Below are 22,957 nucleotides of genomic sequence, written 5' to 3'. Positions count from 1 at the left end.
ACACTTCTGCAAATGTAAGTGAAGCTAACAGAGCTGCTGACACGCGATCTTCCGGAACACAGACGGAATTTCAGGCGAATAGCAGCAGCTAATGGAGCCTCTGATCATGCTAACCGCTAGCTACCTAACGTTACTGTTAGCTACTTAACGTCCACAAATAGAATAACGATAACGGTAAACAGAGGCTAACGGTTACGACAAGCTAAAGCTAACGTTATGTTTAATAAATCAACCTTCTGTTGAAAAAAACGGGCTGTGTCCGAGTTGTTTTTCATAGTGGCGTTTCAGGAACTCACCTGTCACCTGCCCTCCTGCTGCGTTGAAGTCAAGCTTGATTTCTGACGGTGTGTTTGCGGGACTGTCTCTGCATTTGTTTCCACAAAAGCCGCCTGTTAACGTTACTTTCCCGACCGTGTTCACGCTCTGTCGTTGCCATAGAAACTGCACAACTGTTTCAGTAGGACTAAACACTTATATTATTTTATTAATATTTTGGATATTTTTTTGACAGCATTTTAGAAATACTGAAGTCAAGAGACCGCCAGCGACACTCCCACCACCCACTGGGAATTTTGACAGGAAACCCACCACGTGTTAGCCATGTGTTTTTCATTTTAAACTTCCCCATAAATTCAAGGATGATAAATGTATTTTAATGACAGGACATCAGGGCTGATGACAGGATTGTTTTTAGAAATGCTGAGGTCATGAGACTGGAAACATATTTCCCAACACCCACTGGATATTTTGACCTTAACTGTCCCAATTTATCTTAAATTAGATTTTTAAATCCAATTATTGATTAAATTACCCGCTATGAAAACGGAAACTCTTTTTTTTATTTTATTTTATTCTATTTATTAGTATTCCGTACACTTCCAAGCTGATGCCAGGATATTAGAAATACTGATGTCCCCAAACACACCCCAGATCACTACCCTTGAAAAAAGTTGAAAATAAATTGAAAATATCCCATATTTTCTAAAATTATTAGAATTTTTCATATTTCATTTAAGCAGTTCATTGTTCATTTATTTTTTATTTTCCAATATAAAGATCTCAATGCTGTTTCACAGTCTTTTCTACTCTGATAGGAAAATATTGCGGGATGAAAGCTGCTAATTTTATTTTGTTGCTCTACAAGTCAGCAAAAATAGCCAGGAATACTAGATTCAGGAAAGAAACACAGTTGTGTGTTAGTCTTTATTGCAAACTTCCTAAATCTTTTTTTTTTTTTTTTTTTTTTTTTAGATTTCATTTATTGTGTTTACTGCTCAGTTATACTAATTTTATATCGCAACATACAGGTCTAAATACTGTTTCAAAGCATTTCATTATTATGTTTGAGGCCTATAAGTAGTAAAATGTTACATGATACTTGATTCAAAAATGACTCAAAAATGCCCACCATGTGCTAGCAATGTGTACGTTTTTAATTATAAACTATGAAAATTAAAATATCTGATTTAGGCTACCAGGGCTGCCAGGATTTTAAAATATGGATGGATGATCATTTTGTCTATTGGAATGTATTGAAATATACATGTAAAGGGTATAAAAAGACTTAATGAGGCTTATGAAATAGCCACCATATGTTAAATTTCAACTGTAACAACCCTGCAGGTTGCTAAAACTCCCAAATTCATTGAAAAAAATACAACATCACCCTGCAGCACACATAAATTCACTTCTCAATGTTCATGAACAAGATGAAAATTTAATGAGAAAAAAAATGTAAGTACATGTTCATTGGTTGATTGGTTGGCTCATATTATTCATCAAAAAGCAAAGGATGTTTTTCAACAATAAAAAGAGAACATTTTTACATAACTTCAATCTCCCTGTAGCTAAGAAGTGAAATAACCTTTCGAAACCAGACCTTTGAGTATTACAAGATAAGAGTCACATGTATAGCTTAATAAAAAAAAAAAAAAAAAAAAAAAAAAAAAACTAAGATCCATTAATTTCCAAGTCTCTGGATTCAACCTGCTCTTGTGAGGCAAATGTCGGGGTGAAACTGTGCGGAATTAAGAGTTCCTACTCTGAGGAGCTGGAGTGCTTTTATCTCCTCCTGTAAAGAACATGATTACTGATGTAGCCAGAGCTGAAGGGGCTCCTGCGATCAAGAGTTCATTCATTGAAGTGCATGTGGAGCCCTGTGGAGAGGAGGAATCCCCCAGCATGCTCTCTGACACAACTCGACTCTGTTAGAGTGCACCAGGGTTCTTGGAGAGAGTGCAGTGGTGGATCAGGAGTACAGGCTCCAGTAGATGGTGTTGAAGAGCAGGTAGGACAGAGGGAAGGCCAGACGGGAGTACGAGTCAATCATGTAGCTGTTGTTGACAAACAGGTCCACATTTTCACGCACGGACCGCTGCCGGCGGAGGCGAGTCCCCTCTGTGGGCCGGATGTCTGGGGCCTGGTCTGGCGTGGCGAGGGGGTCAGAGGTCATGGTGGGTGCCATGCGGGAGAAAGGAGTCAGCTCAATGTCGTTGTCATGGAAACAGCCATCAAAGGCCATCGCCTGGCTGGCGTTGAAGGTGGATGGGATCTAGAACAGTAAGCATTCAGAACATGAGCCCACAGATCATACTGTGTATTGTTTATATTTCGGTTACACTCTCAAACATACATCAACACATTCTTAGATGAAATTTGGACTTTAAAACTGCTGTAATCAATATTTTCACACAAACACTGGATCAGAAGTCTGATCAACAGTCCAAACATTAAAATGATTAAGTTTACTGTCATTTAAGACGGAAAAAAAAACACATTTGAGAAGCTGAAACCTTTAATCTGTAATTAGGATTTTGGGTGGTACATAAAAAAATGTGAGTTGCATATATGTCAAATACTGTGTAAACTGTTTAAGTAATGGCAAAGGGGTAGGTTAATATAAGAGTATACTTCTTAATATTTTTTGGTGTGTAAATCTTTAATATTGCATATGAGAACTTGTATATTGTGAGTTTATGTTTACTGTTCAGTTAATTTGCTATTCTTGTTCTGTTTTTGCTTGTGTTTTTAAATGTGAAAAATACATAAATCTAATATGAAGCAATGGCTGACAGTTTTGACAATTTACTAAATAGGTAATTAATACATTTATGTGTCTGATATCTTTACTTATTTATTATTTATTATGAAGTTTTAGTCTGTTCGTGTTTATCTTAGGTTGTTTATATGTGTTCTGAATATAAAACTAAAAAAATCTGAAAATAAAATTTAAAAATATATATAATTTAAAGGTCCTGTGTGCAGGATTTAGGGGGATATATTGGCAGAAACTGAATGTAATATAACAAGTATGTTTTCTTTAGTGTATAATCACCTGAAAAACAGAATGATGTCATGTTTTCATTATCTTTGAATGGGCTGTTTCTATCTACATACAGAGCAGATCCTCGTCCATGGAGTCCCCCATGTTGCACCATCATGTTTCTACAGTAGCCTAGAGTGGACAAACCAAACACTGGTTCTAAATAGGGACATTCACATTTTTGTGTCTTCTCGTTTTCGCATCAGCCACCTTGGTTAGAAGCCCCTCCGTGCAAGCAGCGTTGGAAAAACATACTTTTTTAATGTTTTATTCAGTGTTTTTACTTGATTAGATCACCAGGTCTGTTTCTTTTGGAGAGGAGACCTCTGCGGATAATTGGGCTCCTGCCAAAAACATTGTGGATCGAGTGGCCCATGGTGGCGGTGGGGTTATGGTATGGGCAGGCGTATGTTATGGACAACGAACACAGGTGCATTTTATTGATAGCATTTTGAATGCACAGAGATACCGTGACGAGATCCTGAGGCCCATTGTTGTGCCATTCATCCATGACCATCACCTCATGTTAATGACGAGCATGATAATGCACAGCCCCATGTTGCAAGGATCTGTACACAATTCTTGGAAGCTGAAAACATCCCAGTTCTTGCATGGCCAGCATACTCACCAGACATGTCACCCATTGAGCATGTTTGGGATGCTCTGGATTGGCGTATACGACAGCGTGTTCCAGTTCCTGCCAATATCCAGCAACTTCGCACAGCCATTGAAGAGGAGTGGACAAACATTCCACAGGCCATAATCAACAACCTGATCAACTCTATGCGAAGGAGATGTGTTGCACTGCGTGAGGCAAATGGTGGTCACACCAGATACTGACTGGTTTTCTGACCCCCCCAGACCCCCCCAATAAAGCAAAACTGAACATTTTAGAGTGGCCTTTTATTGTGGCCAGCCTAAGGCACACCTGTGCAATAATCATGCTGTCTAATCAGCATCTTGATATGCCACACCTGTGAGGTGGGATGGATTATCTCGGCAAAGGAGAAGTGCTCACTAACACAGATTTAGACAGATTTGTGAACAATATTTGAGGGAAATGGTCTTTTGTGTGTATAGAAAATGTTTTAGATCTTTGAGTTCAGCTCATGAAAAATGGGAGCAAAAACAAAAGTGTTGCGTTTATATTTTTGTTCAGTGTATTTTTCTTCATAGTTCTGGATATGTTATCTATGTAAAATCTTAATTTGTAAAATAACTAGTAACTGCAGCTATTAGATAAATGCAGTGGAGTAGAAGTCAAGTGTCATGGAATTACTCAAATAAAGTACAGATACCTGCAACTGGAGTTAATGTACTATAATGTGGTAACATTCCACCCCTGAAAAATGCTCCATCTCTTGTAGAAAATGCCAGACTGTAATGTTTCTATTTAATCACTAGAGGGAGACATTAAGTTAAATATGTTATCCCCGTCAGTGTTGGTGCTGTAATAATCTCCCCTTTGGTCCCCTGTGCTTCTGACCTTCCCTCTCTTCATCTTCCTCATCTCCTCCAGAGTGGTGCAGTAGTTTACCGCCGCATATTCAATTACAGACAGGAAGACAAACAGGAAGCTGGTCCACAGGTAGATGTCCACTGCTTTCACGTACGATACCTGGACAACAGAGACACACACACAGTCACACACAGAAAAAAAAATCATATACAGCTGACTGAGTTATTCTGTTCATATTCACAATAATCACTGAAAAAGGAAGCAAATATTGTGCAGGATTTTACACCTTTAAAAATCCAGCATTTTATAAATTGACAGCATAGTACCTGTAGTGCTATTTATCAATTTAGATTATTTTGGTCTGAGTTACAAAGTGTTGGAGATATCAGCTGTAGAGATGTCTGCCTTCTCTTCAGTATAATGGAACTAGATGGCACTTGGCTTGTGGTGCTCAAAGTGCCAAAAAAATACAATTGAAAAACTCCACAGCAATGTCTCAATTTAAATTGGAAACTATTTTCTTTCTACCGAACTAAATCCTCCAACTGTATCACCATTCAACCAAAGCAAACCCAGCTGTCACCTGAGGCATAGAGGAGGACACTCCAGTGATGATGGTGGACATGGTAAGCACTGTGGTTATACCTGCAGGAGGAGAGAGCACAGGTGATTTTACATTACAACAAATCTTTGTTAAGTGTTGGTATGGTAGATACTGAAACCAGATAAGCCTTCAGTGCTCAGTGTCAATACTTCATGTTGTAGGAAGGTTTATATAATTACTATGTGAAGGGTAGATGTCATTTACATCAACATTCAAAGACAAAGAAGAAAGACTTTTACTGACAAACACGATACATTTTCTATAACTATTTTAATTCAATTTTTATATTATGTTTTTTTTTTATTTTAGAGTCAGAAATAGACTTTTCAACCTTCTAAAATCTTAATTTTATACTATTTTGTTCACTTAGATTAGTAGTACGATTTTTTTTCTGGCGCAGTGGATATAAAGCAGAAGGAATAAAACCAGAGTGGTAATGTATTTTGTTAAGGAAAAAACACTTAATTCAACATTGTCTTGTCATTGTCTTGACTTTTAAATCTATTATAGATCCTTGTGTAACTGAAAAAATGAATAACTTGTACTTAACACGGATTGGTTTTCGTTCAGTATATAAATGAAATATTTACTGTATAAGTGCACCTGCTGTGTGTCCCAACAATAAAAATATGTTCACAAAGTCATGGTTTTCTCCTCCCACAAAAAGCTGGTCCCTGTAAAGTAAATGATGAAATTTTAGGGTTCAGACTTTTTTGGTTCATGTTAATATGAAAGTTTGGTGTTACCCAGAGAGACACGCGCAGGAACAGCCCTCCTGTCGATCCAGAAGGAGACCCAGGACAGGACGACCATCAGCATGGTGGGGAAGTATGTCTGCAGCATGAAGAAGAAGATGTGCCTCCGCAGGATGAAGTTAATGAACAGACGATTGTACCAACCTGACAGACAGACAAACGGGGAGACGCTTATTGTTGAAATCACCTTCATTAGTTTGCTGCTATAACATTCAACTCAGGTCAATTCAGTTTTACTTATGAGGCTCAAAATCACGAATTACAATTTGCCCCAGGTTCTTTCCAACACACAACACCCTCTGTTCTTTGACCCTCACTGCAAATAAGGAAAAACTCCACACAAAAAAAAACTAACGGGGAAAAAATGGAAGAACCCTTAGGAGAGCAACTGAGGAGGGACCCCTCTTCCAGGACGATGAACAGACATGCAATAGATGTCGTGTGTACAAAACAGATCAACATAACAAAATTAAAGTAAAGCCAATCCATGGGAAGTACTTGATGATTGAGACCTGGATTTTTCTGCACGAGATGTGTGAGAGTTTGTAAACAGGTGTTTTGATATATATTCAATTTATGAAAAATTTGATATATATTCAATTTATGAAAAATGTTTCCTTTTTTTCAAGTTTCCATTCACCGTGCAGTCTGTTCAACATTCACAAATGGTCATTTTGTAGGCGAAGTATAAGCATCAAATATACTTTAAATAGCAGAAGTAAAAGTACTGGTATTGCAAAATGACCTGTATCAGAATAATGTATATTATATTTCTGAATTTTAATTAGTGATGCATTAATGTGTTCATCACTTTAATGTTACGGCTGGTGAAGGTGGAGATCATTTTAATGACTTCATATACTGCTCGGTAGATTGAGACACAATAATCTGAATCTGCAAAGTAATTTAGGTTATAAAAGATATGGTTATAAAATGGACACTCACTAGTAAACACTCAAGTAAAATACAAGTATCTTAAAACTGTACTTAAGTACAGTACTTGAGTAAATTTACTTACATTGCACCACTGTTTATGTTGTTGTGTCACCTCATAATGAGGGCTAACCACTGGTCTGATATATCTCTGTATGCTGTTGCATTCATATTTACCCTCGCTAGAACACAAAGGTTTGTAGACAGAAGTGTCCACATACTTTTAGCCAATGACTATAAACAAGTATGATGCCTCTTACATCACACTGCATTGTACTTTCAGTAGTGAACCACTTTCTGCATCCCTTTGAAAACAGAAACCTCTCAGCCCTTTCACTGTGAATGTGGGGTATTACACTACCACACACACACACACACACACACACACACACACACACACACAAACACACACACACACAGACAGACCTGTGCTGCTGTAGAAAGCCAGGCCACTAGAGGCTTGGAAATGCTCAATGAAGAACTGAGACAAGACGATCTCATCCGTCCTCAGAGAGTCGTTCCCATTCTTCCAGTAAAGCATCAGGTCGTTCTCATTATATGCATCTGAAGAGAGAGAGCAAGAGACAGAGAGAGAGAGGGAGGTGTTCAGTGTCATGAAAAATAGAGGGAACATGAGAGCTGAGAAAAGAGAGAGGATGTTGGCAGTCGTCTCAGTTTATCCTGCCATTTCCTTATTTTCAGAGGTGGAGGAAGTTATCAGATCTTTTACCTTAGTAAAAGCAGCAGTACCACGGTGCAGAAATACTTGGAGTCAAAATATACTTCAAGTGAAAAAAGTACAAGTACTCATTATGCAGAATGGCCCATTCCAGAATAATATACTACCAATATTATTAGTAGTAGCCAGCAGATATCTGAGCCAAGACTTTCTCTTACATGCACCAGCCATTTTGGGAAATCTCTACAAACAGATATCTGCACATGAACGCAGGTTTTGAAAAAGCTAATTTGTGGGCTAACTTGTTAGCTAACTTGTCATTAGACATAGAGTGCTCTGAGATTGAATTTGAATTTCCCCTGGTCAAAACTACTGAGGCTACAAACGGAAACCAAAATACTTTTTGTCTCATCACCTATAGTGATATTATAATCAATTTTATATAATCATAATAATAATAATAACAATAATGATACGTTTCTGGCTAGGGACTCCATAGAACTTCTGGGGGACTTCAATGCTCACATGGGCATAGACAGAGATGCCTGGAGGGGGGGTGATTGGGAGGAACAGCCTGCCTGATCTGAACATGAGTGGTGTTTTGTTATTGGACTTCTGCGCTAGTCATGGATTGGCTATAATGAACACCATGTTCAAGCACAGGGACATTCATAAGTGTACCTAGTACCAGAACACTGAAGCCAAAGATCGATGATCAACTTCATGGTCGTATCATCAGATCTGCTCCATGTGTCTTGGACACTAGGGTGAAAAGAGGTGCAGAGCTGTCAACTGATCACCACCTGGTGGTGAGTTGAATCAGATGGCAGGGGAGGCTGATGGACAGACCTGGTAAACCCATGTCCCAAACCTCCAGGGGGAGGTTGGTGACATGGAATCCAAGTGGGTGGATATCGTTAAGCAGTGGAAGGAGCACTCTGACAAACTCCTGAATCCTGCTGTCATGTCCACTGTGGAGGAGGAAGAGCCTTAAGACTCAGGGGAACTCTCGTCCATATCCCTGGCAGAGGTTGCTGAGATGGTCAAAAAGTTCCCCAGTGGCAAGGTGCTGGGTGTGGATGAGACTGACACTGATGTGCTGAAGGCTCCAGACATTGTTGGGCTGCCTTGGCTGACACGCCTTTTCAGTGTTGAGTGGAGGTCAGGTACTGTGCCTGTGGAGTGGCAGACAGAGGTGGTGGTCCCCAATTTCAAAAAAGGGGTCCAGAGGGTGTGCTCCGATCATCGGGGTATCACACTGCTCAGCCTCCCAGGTAAAGTTTACTTCAGGGTGCTGGAAAGGAGGCTCCGACAAATTGTTGCACCTCGGATTCAGGAGGAGCAATGTGGATTCTGTCCTGGCTATGGAAGAGTGGACCAGCTCTTTACCCTTGTGAGGCTGCTGGAGGGGTCGTAGGAGTTTGTTCATCCAGTCTACATGTGCTTTGTGGACTTGGAGAAGGCCTATGACTGCATCCCTTGGACAGTCTTGTGGGGGGCACTGCGAGATTATGGGGTACCAGGGTTGCTGCTATGAGCCGTCTGGTCCCTGTATGACCAAAGTGAGAGCTGCGTCCACATACTTGGTGTGAAGTAAAACACGTTCTTGGTGGGTGTTAGCCTTCGACAGGGTTTTCCCCCGTCACTGATCCTGTTTGTGATAATCATGGACAGGATCTCAAGGCACAGCCGAGGTGAGGAAGGGGTCACGTTTGGGCAAAACTTTCCATTTAGTGGTCCATCTATGTCCCAACCCTCACCTATGGTCATGAGCTCTAGGTAGTTACCGAAAGAATGAGATCACGGATACAAGTGGCCAAAATAAGTTTCCTTTGTGGGGTGGCTGGGCTGAGCCTTAGAGATAGGGTAAAGAGCTTGGACATCTGCCGCTGCTCCTTTGCATCGAAAGGGGTCAGTTGAGGTGGTTCTTGCAACTGATCAGAATGCCTCCTGGGCACCTCCTGTTAGGAGACACCAGAGCAGATCAAGAACACGCTGGAGGGACTACATATCTCATCTAGCCTGGGAACACCTTGGGGTCCCCCAGGAGGAGCTGGAAAGCGTTGCTGGGGAGAGGGACGTCTGGCATGCTTTGCTTGGCCTGCTGCCCCCCAACCTGGTCCCAGATTAGAAGATGAAAATAGATGAATAAATGGACTTTAATGTACCAGCCGGTACAGATGGAGCTACTTTAAATTGCTATGTATTTTCTTCTAGGAACCAATAAAGTTTAATATTAATCTATATTATTTCGTCATAATATATTGGTGGAATCAGTGGACGGAAAATATAGTGTAGTAGGTGTATTAAGTAGCAGAAAATGGAAATACTCAAGTAAAGTGTAGGTACCTCAAAACTGTACTTCAGTACAGTACTTGTAAATGTAGTACAGTAAATGTACGTTGTCATATTCCACCACTGTTTATATTGTTGTTTAGTTGTTGCATGTGTCGCCTCATGATGTAAGAAGACGAGGGGAAGTGCAGCATATACTGTGTGCATGTGTGTGCCCCTCACAGCTCTCCAGCTCCAGTGAGCAGTTCTGTGTGTCCAGAGGGAAGCTGCTGAAGTCCATCGAGCAGAGCGCCGTTACTGTGACCCTGAAACACCCGAAAAACAATATAAGCTTTCATTACAGTTACATTCATCCTGTCCTGGATATATAGATGTCTCCTGCTGTTGCCAAGGAAACCTGAGCTTCACCTCTATCTCATACTCGTAATTTTTACATTTCAGTTGCCTTTATTAGCCAACCCAGTCTCCAAAGTAAATGATGACACTGTACATTTCTGCAAAACACAGACATATAACATTTGTACAACATGTATGCAGCAGATACATTGAAGCTTTATGTTTCCTTATGTTTTCAGTTTTCAGTTTTATGTGTGACAATGCAATGGTTAACATGTGGTTACGTTTAGCACAAAAAACACTTGCTTAGGGTCTGGGAAATATGATGTTTTGACTTCAAATATCCTGTTTGGTTACCACAGCCACAGATGGAAATGTGCCATTCTCTCGTTAAAAAATAATTGCTTTGGTTGTTTGTTGGTTCTAACAGTGGTCTGCTGCTGTGTGCTGCTTACCAGCCATCACCCCTTAGTCTTACACCATCCACCATTCCCTCCACCTCCTGATGATGTAATCTTAAGTACTTCACTTTAGAAATGTTAATACATGTGAAACTTACAAATGCAACACATCCGTGGTTTGCAGAAAAGTGCAATGCTGGTACTTTGGTTTATGACCAAATTCCTGCAAAATTGATGTCATTCCTGTCAGCCTTAAGCAGGATTTATACTTGTGCAGCAGACCCTATGCTGTAGCCTACACACGTGGCCTATGCCAGTGTGAGCATTTATAGTTGTGTGGTGGTGTGTCTGTGTAACTCCGCAGTTACACTTCCAAAACAACAAATCTGCAGCCATATACTGGAGAGAACAGGATCACATTCGTTTGAGTGGATTGTGAAAAAGTTGGTGTATTTGGATGGCAGAAGTCTATTTCTGCAGCAAAGACTAGAATTTGTATGGTTGTTGAATTAAGTCTGCAGATAAAGCACTGGCAACAACAGCTCAGAAATTCAAAACTTCATGTCTCCACTGTGCCCCCTACCTGACACTGTAGAGGATGTTTCCATCTGGGTAAACCCGCAGCATGATGTTCTCCATGGTGGTGTCATGAATGAAGGAGCGTTTGGAGTGGACAAAGAAGACGTCAGGGACCCAGATCTTCTTCACGAGCCTCGAGTCAAAAGTCCTGCTCTGATTGTTTCGGGACGGAAACGACAGCCGTTCATCTTTCCAGTAGTGACGCAGGTACAGAGTCATGGTAAAGTCCTGCAGGATGCAACACCAAAGAAACAACTGCTTTGCATCTCAGTTTTGATTTTTATATTAATGAACTTATTTTCTTTCCTAGACTTCTTTTTTCTTTCTTTTTCTGTATGTTTGGCTTTGTTTAAGGCATGAAGTAATGCTAAAAATTAAGCTTAAAGAAAAACACATTTAGCAAAAGGTTTAATCTAAGGTTTTGTAAACACATTATCCTGGTAAAATTAATAATATTTGTGAGTAAAGTAAAAAGAGTGTGAAGAAAAACAAACAATTTTATATAAAATGTTGCTTTTATTTGGGAATATTAGAGCTTGAAAAGGCTCAGAAATCAATGTCAGTCATAAGATTAGATAAAAGTGCAAAAAGTCCAAAATCTACACAAGAATATTTAAAAAAACAAATAAAATGCCAGAAAATTAAGTAAGTGTAAGTATAAACCAATGGACAGTAAGATGCATGTCCAAACTGCACACAAACCAAAAAAGGATACTGGCAATGGTCATAATTAAACATGTTACTGGTGGGATTTCTCTGTAGCCTGACTGTGTCCAGCCTACATGCAGATTTTCACTGTTCCAGTTGAGGCTGCCATGACGACAATGTCCTCTGCTTCATTTATCTCTCTTAGCTGGAGGAACTCCATAAAACACTTGTAAATAAGTGGCCGGTTGAGTTGAAAGTGGAGCCCATTGAGGGGTCATAGTCCAGACAGGAAGTGACATCAGAGCAGCCTCTGGATCATAACTTTTATTTAACCCGACTCATTTGTTTTATAGTTGCTCACTTTTTGCCAGGTCATCCCCCTGTAAAAAAGTTTTATTGATAGTTTTTTTTTTTTAATTTTTTTTTTTTATTTAATGCTGTCTCTGGAATATATATAAAAAAGAAAAGTTTCTCTACCATACATCATTGTAACCAATTATTGCTACGCAGTCTTACAGAAATACATGAAATTGACATGTCCTGGGGCGGCCCCAAGGTCTCCTCCCGGTTGGACATGCCCGAAACACCTCCCAAGGGAGGGCATCCGGGAGGCATCCTTACCAGATGCCCGAACCACCTCAACTGGCTCCTCTCGATGTGGAGGAGCAGCGGCTCTACTCCGAGTCCCTCCCGGATGTCCGAGCTCCTCACCCTATCTCTAAGGCTGTGCCCAGCCACCCTGCGGAGGAAACTCATTTCGGCCGCTTGTACCCGCGATCTTGTTCTTTCGGTCACTACCCTGAGCTCGTGACCATAGGTGAGGGGTGGAACGTAGATCGACCGGTAAATTGAGAGCTTTGCTTTCTGGCTAAGCTCCCTTTTCACCACAACGGACTGGTTAAGCGCCTGCATCACTGCTGACGCCGCCCCAATCCGCCTGTCAATCTCCCGCTCCATCCTACCCTCACTCGTGAACAAGATCCCGAGATACTTAAACTCCTCCACCTGAGGCAGGACCTCCCCCCTGACCTGACCTGAAGTGGGCAATCCACCCTTTTCTGGCTGAGGACCATGGCCTCAGACTTGGAGGTGCTGATTCTCATCCCAGCCGCTTCACACTCAGCTGCGAACCGTCCCAGCGAGAGCTGGAGGTCACTGTTCGATGGAGCTAGGAGAACCACATCATCCGCAAAGAGCAGGGACGAGATCCTCCTGTCACCGAACCTGACACCCTCCACCACTCGGCTGCGCCTAGAAATTCTGTCCATGAAAGTTATGAACAGAACCGGTGACAAAGGGCAGCCTTGGCAGAGTCCAACCCTCACCGGGAACAGGTCCGACTTACTGCCGGCCACGCGAACCAGACTCGTGCTCCTTCGGTACAGGGACTGGATGGCCATTGGCAGAGGACCACCAACCCCATACTCCCGGAGCACCCCCCACAGGATGCCCCTGGGGACACGGCCATAAGCCTTCTCCAAATCCACAAAACACATGTGGACTGGTTGGGCGAACTCCCATGCCCCCTCCAGCACCCTGACGAGGGTAAAGAGCTGGTCCACGGTTCTGCGTCCGGGATAAAAACCATATTGCTCCTCCTCAATCCGAGGTTCAACTATCGACCGGACCCTCTTCTCCAGCACCCTGGCGTAGACTTTATCGGATAGGCTGAGGAGTGTGATTCCCCTGTAGTTGGAACACACCCTCTGGTCCCCTTTCTTGAAGATGGGGACCACCACCCCGGTCTGCCACTCCAGAGGCACTGCCCCTGATGTCCACGCAATGTTGCAGAGGCATGTCAGCCAGGACAGCCCTACAACATCCAGAGCCTTGAGGTATCCAGGGCGAATCTCGTTCACCCCCGAGGCTCCGCCGCCGCGCAGTTCCTTCACTACCTCGGCGACTTCTCCCCCAGAAATTGGATGACCCGCCCCCGAGACCCCCAGCTCTGTTTCCTCACTGGAATACATGTTGGTGGGATTGAGGAGCTCCTCAAAGTATTCCTTCCACCGCCCGACAATGTCCCCAGTTGACGTCAGCAGCTCCCCGCCCCCACTGTAAACAGTGTGAGCAAGTTGCCGCCTTCCCCCCCCTGAGGCGCCAGACGGTTTGCCAGAACCTCTTTGGAGCTGATCGATAGTCTTTCTCCATGGCCTCACCGAACTCCTCCCACGCCCGAGATTTTGCCTCTGCGACTGCCGCCGCTGCGCTCCGCTTGGCCCGCCGGTACCCGTCAGCTGCTTCTGGAGACCCACAGACCAACCATGCCCTGTAGACCTCCTTCTTCAGCCTGACGGCTCCCCTCACCTCTGGTGTCCACCAGCGGGTTTGGGGGTTACCGCCGCGACTGGCCCCAGCAGCCTTGCGGCCACAGCTCGCAACATCCACCTCGACAATGGCAGAGCGGAACAAGGCCCATTCGGACTCAATGTCCCCCTCTGCCCTTGGGACGCGGTTGAGGCTCTCCCGGAGGTGGGAGTTGAAGATCATCCTGACAGGTTCTTCCGCCATGCGTTCCTAGCAGACCCTCACTGCTCGTTTGGGCCTGCCAGGTCTGTGCAGCGTCCTCCCCTGCCACCTGATCCAACTCACCACCAGGTGGTGATCAGTTGACAGCTCTGCTCCTCTCTTCACCCGAGTGTCCAGAACATATGGTCGCAGGTCAAATGATACGACTACAAAGTCAATCATTGACCTGCGACCTAGGCTGTCCTGGTGCCACGTGCACCGATGGACATCCTTATGCTCGAACCTGGTGTTAATTATGGCCAAACTGGCACAAAATGTGTTAAAAATATTTTTATTGTGAACTGGACAAAATAATTGTTTAGTGTATGTCTCAAATGTTAGACCTGACTTAGTCTGAATAAGTATTAAAACACACTGTGGTGTATTTGTGCAAACAAAGAACAAAGAATCTAGAATTTTCATTTGGATTATTCAGATTAATGATTGGGGACTTCCCATCATGCATTTAAATGACTTTTAATATTAAAAGTTAAAGTGGCTTTAAGATATGAAAATAACATGACCTCAGACTTGTGAGGATCGACTTAAAATCATTTTCACAGATATAGATATAACTACGTTACAAGAACTTACATGAATATAACGTAAGGCTTTTACACAACAGTAGAATTTTCCTCAAAACTTTAACAGGTTAATTTGTTGAATTTTCTGTCATTACAAAGCTGTACACTGATCAGGCTCTCTGCCACGTTCACTCGTGGATGGAACATGTCTGAAGTCACAGTTGATCAGGTACAGTATGTTTTCCCATCATCACAGCTGGAAATGAAGTTTAAGATATTTCAGATCCTCACCATGTTGACCTCTGAGATGCTGTCGATGCTCTCTACCTGCACATCGATGCCCACAGGGATGGCTGCACCTGAAACAACAAAGTCATTTGTTTTGAAGTCAATGACATAAACTCATTTATCAAGGCAAAGTTACTGCTAGGAATGGCCATGTATATCAGATCAGCCTGCAGGGAAACTGTTCTCACACCACTTGAGACATTTTGTAGAAAACTATTTATCTGCAAGAGTGACCAAAATGACTAGAAAAAGACACAAAACAAACCTTGGAGACACAAATTGACTACAAATCGTCATAAAACCACAAAAATATGCATAAAAATGACAAAGAGACGCAAAACCAGAAACCACCACAAAGTGTGAGTGGCTTTCTCCTGTGTAGGGAGGTAGTGGGGCCTTTTGCAAATCTGGGTACCCATTGTCTCACAATCCACGTATGAATGTAATGCACATCCTGATTTTGCCAAGTGGTTGTTGTCCTGAGAACAACATTTTGTATGATAGCCCTGGGACAACAACTGCCTCAGCTGATCGTTTGTGATGTCATCAAAGAGAGCCTTGCTGTCAGTGCCCTGCAACACAAAATGGCTGTGCAAAGAGAAGCATATTACAAGATGAGATAGTCCGCTACTACAGACATTAAAATATATTTGCTTTTCATATTAATTGTTAGTATTTTGCCACCATGGAAATAAGCTCACATTGGCTTGCAAGGGTGAGCTAACGGCTAGCCAACTGGGGCACTAGCTGCTCTGTATTAACTCCTTGAACAGAACAGAATACTATAACTTTAACTTTCATTCCTGCTCAATTTAGAAAGGCCATTAGTAAAAATGTGTTCTTTGTTTGGATTGTCAAAGGGACAGTGAGTCATAGATGTTTGTTTGGCTGCTAGAGTTAGTGGGCTGGCTGTAGCGCGCTAGCATTAGCATGCTTTTTTTCAGGATTGTGCCCAGTGACAGAAAATATTGCACAATTAAAGTGAGGCTTATGGGGAACCAATCTGAAGTGCATGATACACCAAGAGCACCTTTTTATGTGGTGGTCTTTTTCAATGAGCAGTGGGGGAAGTTATTGACATAAATGATCAAGCAATTGATTAGTAGAAAGCATTACTAGCATGATTGCTAGCTAGCTATCTCTGTTAACCAAACCATGTATGTTCTGAAGTCACCATTGCTTTATTTCTTTTTACATGGTATTTACATGGTACATGGAATTTTCTCATTTTTCAAATTTTCATACATCATTGAAATATGTGAGACTAACAACGTTTTCTTCAGGAATTCAATGTAACAGGTGGTAAATAACTGATGTACAAATGGTCGTTTTAGTGTGAAATATTCCTTTGATGAGAGAACAGGACCTTTCTAGCTGTGTTTGTGGCAACCAAACTGGATATTTTAAGCCAAAACATGATGCTTTCCTGACCCTAACCAAGTGATTGTTGTGCCTAAACCTAACCGTCACAATAATCACAATATTGGCATAACACACTAAAACTAAAAGTTTCAGCATATCTGCTACATATGAAACATGAATGTAACATATCTGTCGTTTGCCGAAACATACAATGCCAACATTTATTCTGGCAATTACGTTGAATTACTGCATAACAGACAATCAATTGTGATAATACATTTCATACAATGTTCAGTAAATAATTTTAGGTGCTTAAGTTGAAGAAAAATGAATGAAGGGGGTAATTAAATTGTGTTTTCATAAAATTGTCTGCAACTGTTTCTGCAGCATCAAAATCCTGCACTGAAACCTTCAGTAGAGAGTTTTAGTGTCCCATGACAATATACATGATGCTTCAGAGGCTTTTCCACCCTAACATCAGTAAAACTTTGGTAAAAACACTGTAAATTAAAAAAAAAAGAACAAAAAGACAATTGGCCAGTACAATTAGTGTAAAAGTCCATGGTACAGAAGCATTCAAGGCTCTCTGACTGTAGTTAAAAATCCCCTATTAATCCATGAATCGATAAAGGATTTTTAACTACAGTCAGAGTGCCCGGGATACAGTTTTGGACTGTCTGCCACTTCCATTTGTACACTGTGTGAGCTGCCCAGTCATTGTTTATTTACTTTTATGTGACTTTGCCCCATCCTCGAAGAGTACCTGATTTATTTATTTATTTATTTATTTTACAATTACTTACGTAGTGCCTTAATCCAGTGCAGCACTCCCTATTTTTCGTCAATGTAAATGTAACTTGTTTGGGATAAAACTGGTGCAACATCACTTGTCAGCAGGTCAAAGGTCAGCAGGTCTTTCAGCAGTTTCTGTATCTCTTCAATAACATCATCTGTATCGGCCCTCAAACCTCATTTTTGTGGAACACTGGTAATAACATCCTTTGTCTTTGCCACCAGCTCACCGCAGCCATCAACATCTGTCCTCCAAACTCCCCCGCTCCATCCGCCTCATTAGCAGATTAAGCTTGTTTAACCTCTAAACCTGAACAGCCTGATTTGTGCACACAAACAGAGCAGAAATAGCTAAACACAAATCCTCCCCCAAAAAACAAGCTTCAATCATGGCTACTTACTCCCTGTTTTACTGCTCTGCCTCCACAAAGCAATCATGACTTCAGGAAGGAGGTTTTCAGGGACGTTTGTCCACTGACTCTGACGCTGTACGGTGGTCTTTTCTCCTTCGCTAAAAATCTACTTGGCTAATTTTAGGATTTATCCACGTCTGCGGCCTGTAGACTAAGGAGCTCATTCCTGACCCGACCACAAGCATCAGCAGCAATGATTCTACTGCTGACTTAAACTTTAAAACATATCCATCTTTAAGATGTTCCTTACAGTCAATGACAGAAGTTTAACAATGCGGGGAATGCATTGGATAAATGAGCCATTGTGACCGTCAGCCTCCAGTACTGCTAAATCACTTCTGACAACTGTGAACTTTGTTTTGGGTATTTGCAGCTCAAAATATGTTGACATTTAGACTACACTAAAAATGGAATGCTCTTAGACATATAGTACATCATAATTCTTATTTCAACAGTATTTTAGTGAGTTTTCAATGCAAAGCAGGTCCTAACATTAAAATATACTTATTTTAATGATGTGGAGACATAAAGCACTTTTCAAAACAGACGTTACAAAGAACTTTACAAGAAGAAGGACATAAGATAGAAGATATTTCAAAAAACAACCATAATTAAGTGTACAGCACACAAAGTAAAAGTTATAAAAATGAAAAGAAAAGTCTCACACACTGATTTGCAATGATCTGAAATCTTTTACACTTTGTGGGAGGCTGAGTCCATGAGCAACAACAGGCAAAGCATGGACCTCACCAGAAGTCCTAAGTGGGGCTACCTGCACTGTAGGTCAAAAGTTAAAAAAAAAATCATCCTAAAAGAGACATTTTTATTTTTTATTCTTTTCCATTGTGTTTAGCTACATTGAAATGTTGCAATGGAAAAAAAAAAAGATTGAAAAAAATGTTTTCACTCAGTTTTAACCTACATGCCTGGAAAGGGTTGTCTGTAGTCTTATTGTGCCAATTACCAAAACCATGTCTGCTGGTTTAGTATGCATAAACACACACACACACATATACGTGCAGTCTCACACACCACACATGGGTTTGTGATCTCTGTCTGGATGTGGTTTACCAGGTTACATTCCTGTTTTCACCCTCAGGCCAACAAGACAAAAAAGATGTCCTCGAAAGTGTCTGTGTGCTTTGTGTGGATGTAAAGTGTGTTAATTCCACTTGAATGTTAGCAGGACGGCAGCTCAATAAACACTTTATTTAATGAAGTTCATCTGACAGCCAGGACCATAAAGCTCCTGCTGCAGTCCGGCTTTGTCCCTGCATGACTTATAAAAACCACCAAGCGGTGCAGACTCAACATTGAGCGTAACCCTGACAACGAGCACTCCTTGGTGGGAAAAACCTGAAATAGAAGGTCACTCACTCTCTCTCTCTTCTCTTTACTGCTGTCTTTTCCCATGTCACACCCAGTCAGAGTATGTTTAAGGCGGTTTATGGAAAGACTCATGCAAAAAGAGGTCAGATCCAACTCTCTAGGTTTATGTGATGCAAAGATACAACATCAACACAAAGCTTTTATATTTAAACAGATTGCAGATCTGGTTGTCAGTCATTATCACCTCCTGATTTGACAAACGTCCTGAACATCAGCTTGCTCACCAAGAAAGGCTCAGCGGAGGATGTACTTCCTGCAGCAGCCAAGTCAGTGATGGTGCACTTTTACACTACTGACTTTTTAGGACCCTGAGCCGCAACCCAATCGCCGGAGAAATGTTGGAATTGTAGGTTTAACATAACATTTGTTGTTATCTAGTATATATCTTGAAACTTTACCTTGACACTTTACATTTTAGCAATGTTGTGGTTAACATGTGGTTAGTGTAAGGCACCAAAACCATTTGGTTACGGTTTGGAAAAGACCATGTGGTGCTTAAAATACAGTTTTGGTAGCAGAATCTGGCTGAAAATGTCTCACTAAAAACACTTGCTTTTATTGGCACATTTGCTGCTGGAAATGTGGCTAATGTTTCAGTAAAAAAAATACATGCTATAACTGCAGCTAGATATGCCACAGATGTCTCGTTTAAAAAGCCCACATTTGGCGGCACAATCACCGCTGAAAAAAACCCCAATTGTGGCTAGAAATGCCCCCTATGTTTTGCTAAAAAAAAACCCACCTGCATTTAGTGGCATGATCGCCGCTAGAAATGCTTCCGATGTCTCGTTAAAGGCACCTGCTTTTGGTGGTACAATCGCAGCTGGAAATGCTGCCAGTGTTTTGTTAAAACACACCCGCTTTTGGTGGCACAAATCCGGCTGTAAATGCTTTCAATGTCTCGCTAAAAAATTGCGCCAACCACCATACCCTCCACCTCCAAGTGACCATCTCAGTTCAAGTTCATGTATCTGTACTATGTCACTTTAGAAATGTTGATATGATACGTATATAATGTTCAAATGTAATGAATCATGGTTTGGAAAAATATTCATTGCCAAAGTTTTCTTCTGTTAACTGGGCTGTGAAACAAGCAGAAGAGATTGCGGCTGATCCATTTTACCCTTGACCCAAATTCTTTGAACAACACCCCACTAACAGAAGGCTGCGGTCCATCAGGACCAAAACCACACACAACAAAAAACAATTTCTTTCCAACTGCAGCTGGCCTCATCACTGTTTCCTGGGGCCCACACTGGCACTGACTCCCATCCTGCCCCATACACACTACACATTCAATTTAAGTCTCCAAATATAAGTAATTTCTCAAGAACACACAACTGAATTTTGATCTGCTACTCTCTGGTTTGACTGAGCACTACTTCAACACTGTGGTGGTTAACCCTGCACAACCCTGGGCACGCATCTTTTTCTAATCAGCTGATGTAAACAAGTTGATGAGTAAGTTACTGTGGGGCATTTGTGGCAGAACTACTGCTGCAGTGTTCAAATTACACCGTAGCTTTCTGGGGGGAGCCCTTCCTCTGGGGGGATGGGTGGTGGAAGGGTACTGTACACATGCATGCACATACATGAATGGTTTTTTGGGTAGCTCATGTTTCTTTCAGAGCAGCTGAGCTCTATGTAGCTCCCCCATATTTTGAACCCTGATTGCAGAAGCCTTCAATTATCTTGTGAAGTCAGTCTAACATTTTTTGGATAAACACATAGCAAGAACAGAAAAAAATCTCTGTCTCTGACCGTGGGATAGAAAAGAAAAACATTCTATGACATGTTTTTTTTTCCCCAGGAAACTGGAGCTGGATGTGGCTGTTCCTGCTCAGCCTGTTTCACTGACAGAGAAAATCAGCTTCAGGTGATCTAATCTCTTTCAGCAGTATTAGGAGCTGTCATCAGTGAGATTAGTTATATGACTGACAGCCTGACTTTGTGTTTGTTTGCATCAGTAAAACAATACTGCTGACTCTTCTGTCTGTGCAGGTGATTCAAGTTAAAGTAAAGAGGTACACTCTGGGTAAAACAAGGACACTTATGTCTGCATTTGGCCCCAAAAGGCAGCAAAACTTTGTTATGTCCTGTTTGTTACTTAATTCAGCTTTGGACTTTGATTTATGTAAATCTGCAACATCTCAGTTAGCGAGGTGCTGCAGAGCGGCAACCCTGGGACTGGAAAATGAAGCCAATGCCCTAGTGCCAAAAACTGCAGTTCCTCTAATGGCCACTTGAGGCTGGGTCCAAGAGTGAGTCAATCCCCATAGACTCCTGTCCAGCCTGTACAAAAACAGTTTTGGTCTACAGCTAATTTCCCCATTCATGACAATTGTACAGGAGGTAAAATTTTATATAGTTAAATAATAACATATTAAAGTTACGCATAATTAAAGGTGTGGCTGCTTTGAGCAACAGGTGGGTGCCTTTTGTCACTTTAAGTCGCTACCACGGCAACAGCAATGGTTAGGTAACATCACGGTACCATAACCCGAGTCGCAGAGTGTAAGCATGTGTATTTTCAGCTCATGAAAATTAACTGTAATGTTTTAAGTAGCTAAAAAATGCTGTTTACCGTTTAGTTGAACTAAAAGGCCCTCTGAGGCATGGATACTTGACTTGCTTTGATCTGGGGCCACTTTTGCAAGGGCCAGTTGATGAACAAAAATTAATAGCTAATATTTACCAGATACAAATGAAAAAAACATTAAAGACTACAGGCCAAATAAGTAAAGACAAATTCATCCATCCATTTACATTTTCCTGTTCTTATCCTTTCGTCAAGTGCTGTCCACACTCATTTTTGCCAATGGACGAATTCAGACAAGTAGCACCGTACGGCTGAGGTGCACACAGGAGTGCTTATAGGATTTAAAGAAATTAGGGGCTTAGCACAGGCTGGGGTGTCCAGGTGTTCCTCCTCTGGCACTTTTTTTTTTAAATAAACCAGCTCTATTTTCATACTCTTTTCTGCACTCTGGCACTGTATTTTGATTGAAAATGCAAGAAAAAAGTGTGGGTGAACTTATTTTGACTGTGAAATAGAAAATGGTTGCCAGGCCAACCAGTACCCTATCCCAGGCCAAATTTGTCTGTAAGGTGAGAATCACTGCTCTAAGGAGGCAGATGTTCAGTTGTTCTGGTAAGTGTGTTTTGTTTTAATGGTTTTAAGTCTGTTTTTGCTAGCAAACATCAGCATTATTATAATTAACCACAGGAAGCAGTAGCTAAGTGTGAGGGGACCTGGCTTGGGAACCGGAGGGTCGCCTGATTAAGTCCCCATACGGAATTGCCCAGGAGGTGGACTGGCACCTCTCAACCTTCCAGTCCCCCTCTTGGGTACTGCCAAGGTGCCCTTAATCAAGGCATCGAACCCTGAAACTGCTACAGGGGCGTCATACTATGCCTGACCCTGTGCTACGACCACTCCAGCAGGCATGTGTGTAGTGTGTATTAAAGGAGGAATACTTGCCTTGTGAAAAACTGCCTTTGATGATTGAGAAATAAAGACATTATAAACATTGTAAAAATGGTAAAGCTGTAAATGCACCGTGCTAACCAAGCTAGTAGCTAAAGTAAGGGTTAGCTCCACCCTCTTGTCCAAATATGGTCACCTCTGGTTTCAAGAATCCAAGATGGGGACGGCCAAAATACTGAACTC

At 41.7% G+C, this 22,957-nt stretch overlaps 1 protein-coding gene across 1 annotated transcript in view; it reads right to left on the bottom strand.

Annotated features, from left to right (window-relative positions):
• Positions 1-1,749: 1,749 nt before the first annotated feature.
• The window catches only part of LOC117264527 (gamma-aminobutyric acid receptor subunit rho-3-like), a 43,649-nt gene continuing 22,441 nt past the window's right edge, over positions 1,750-22,957 (bottom strand). The window contains exons 3-10 of the mRNA XM_033638550.2: positions 15,335-15,402; positions 11,368-11,591; positions 10,270-10,352; positions 7,500-7,637; positions 6,132-6,284; positions 5,365-5,426; positions 4,809-4,940; positions 1,750-2,551 (exon numbers count right to left, since the gene is read on the bottom strand). Coding sequence (XP_033494441.1) covers positions 2,249-2,551; positions 4,809-4,940; positions 5,365-5,426; positions 6,132-6,284; positions 7,500-7,637; positions 10,270-10,352; positions 11,368-11,591; positions 15,335-15,402 — 1,163 coding nt within the window. The 3' untranslated portion in view covers positions 1,750-2,248. The remainder of the gene's footprint in view (positions 2,552-4,808; positions 4,941-5,364; positions 5,427-6,131; positions 6,285-7,499; positions 7,638-10,269; positions 10,353-11,367; positions 11,592-15,334; positions 15,403-22,957) is intronic.

Source organism: Epinephelus lanceolatus, chromosome 20 (genome assembly GCF_041903045.1).
Source record: "Epinephelus lanceolatus isolate andai-2023 chromosome 20, ASM4190304v1, whole genome shotgun sequence".
Taxonomy (NCBI): Eukaryota; Metazoa; Chordata; class Actinopteri; order Perciformes; family Serranidae; genus Epinephelus; species Epinephelus lanceolatus.
The sequence above is the reverse complement of the archived record's forward strand: the minus strand, read 5'-3'. Positions and strand labels throughout refer to the sequence as shown.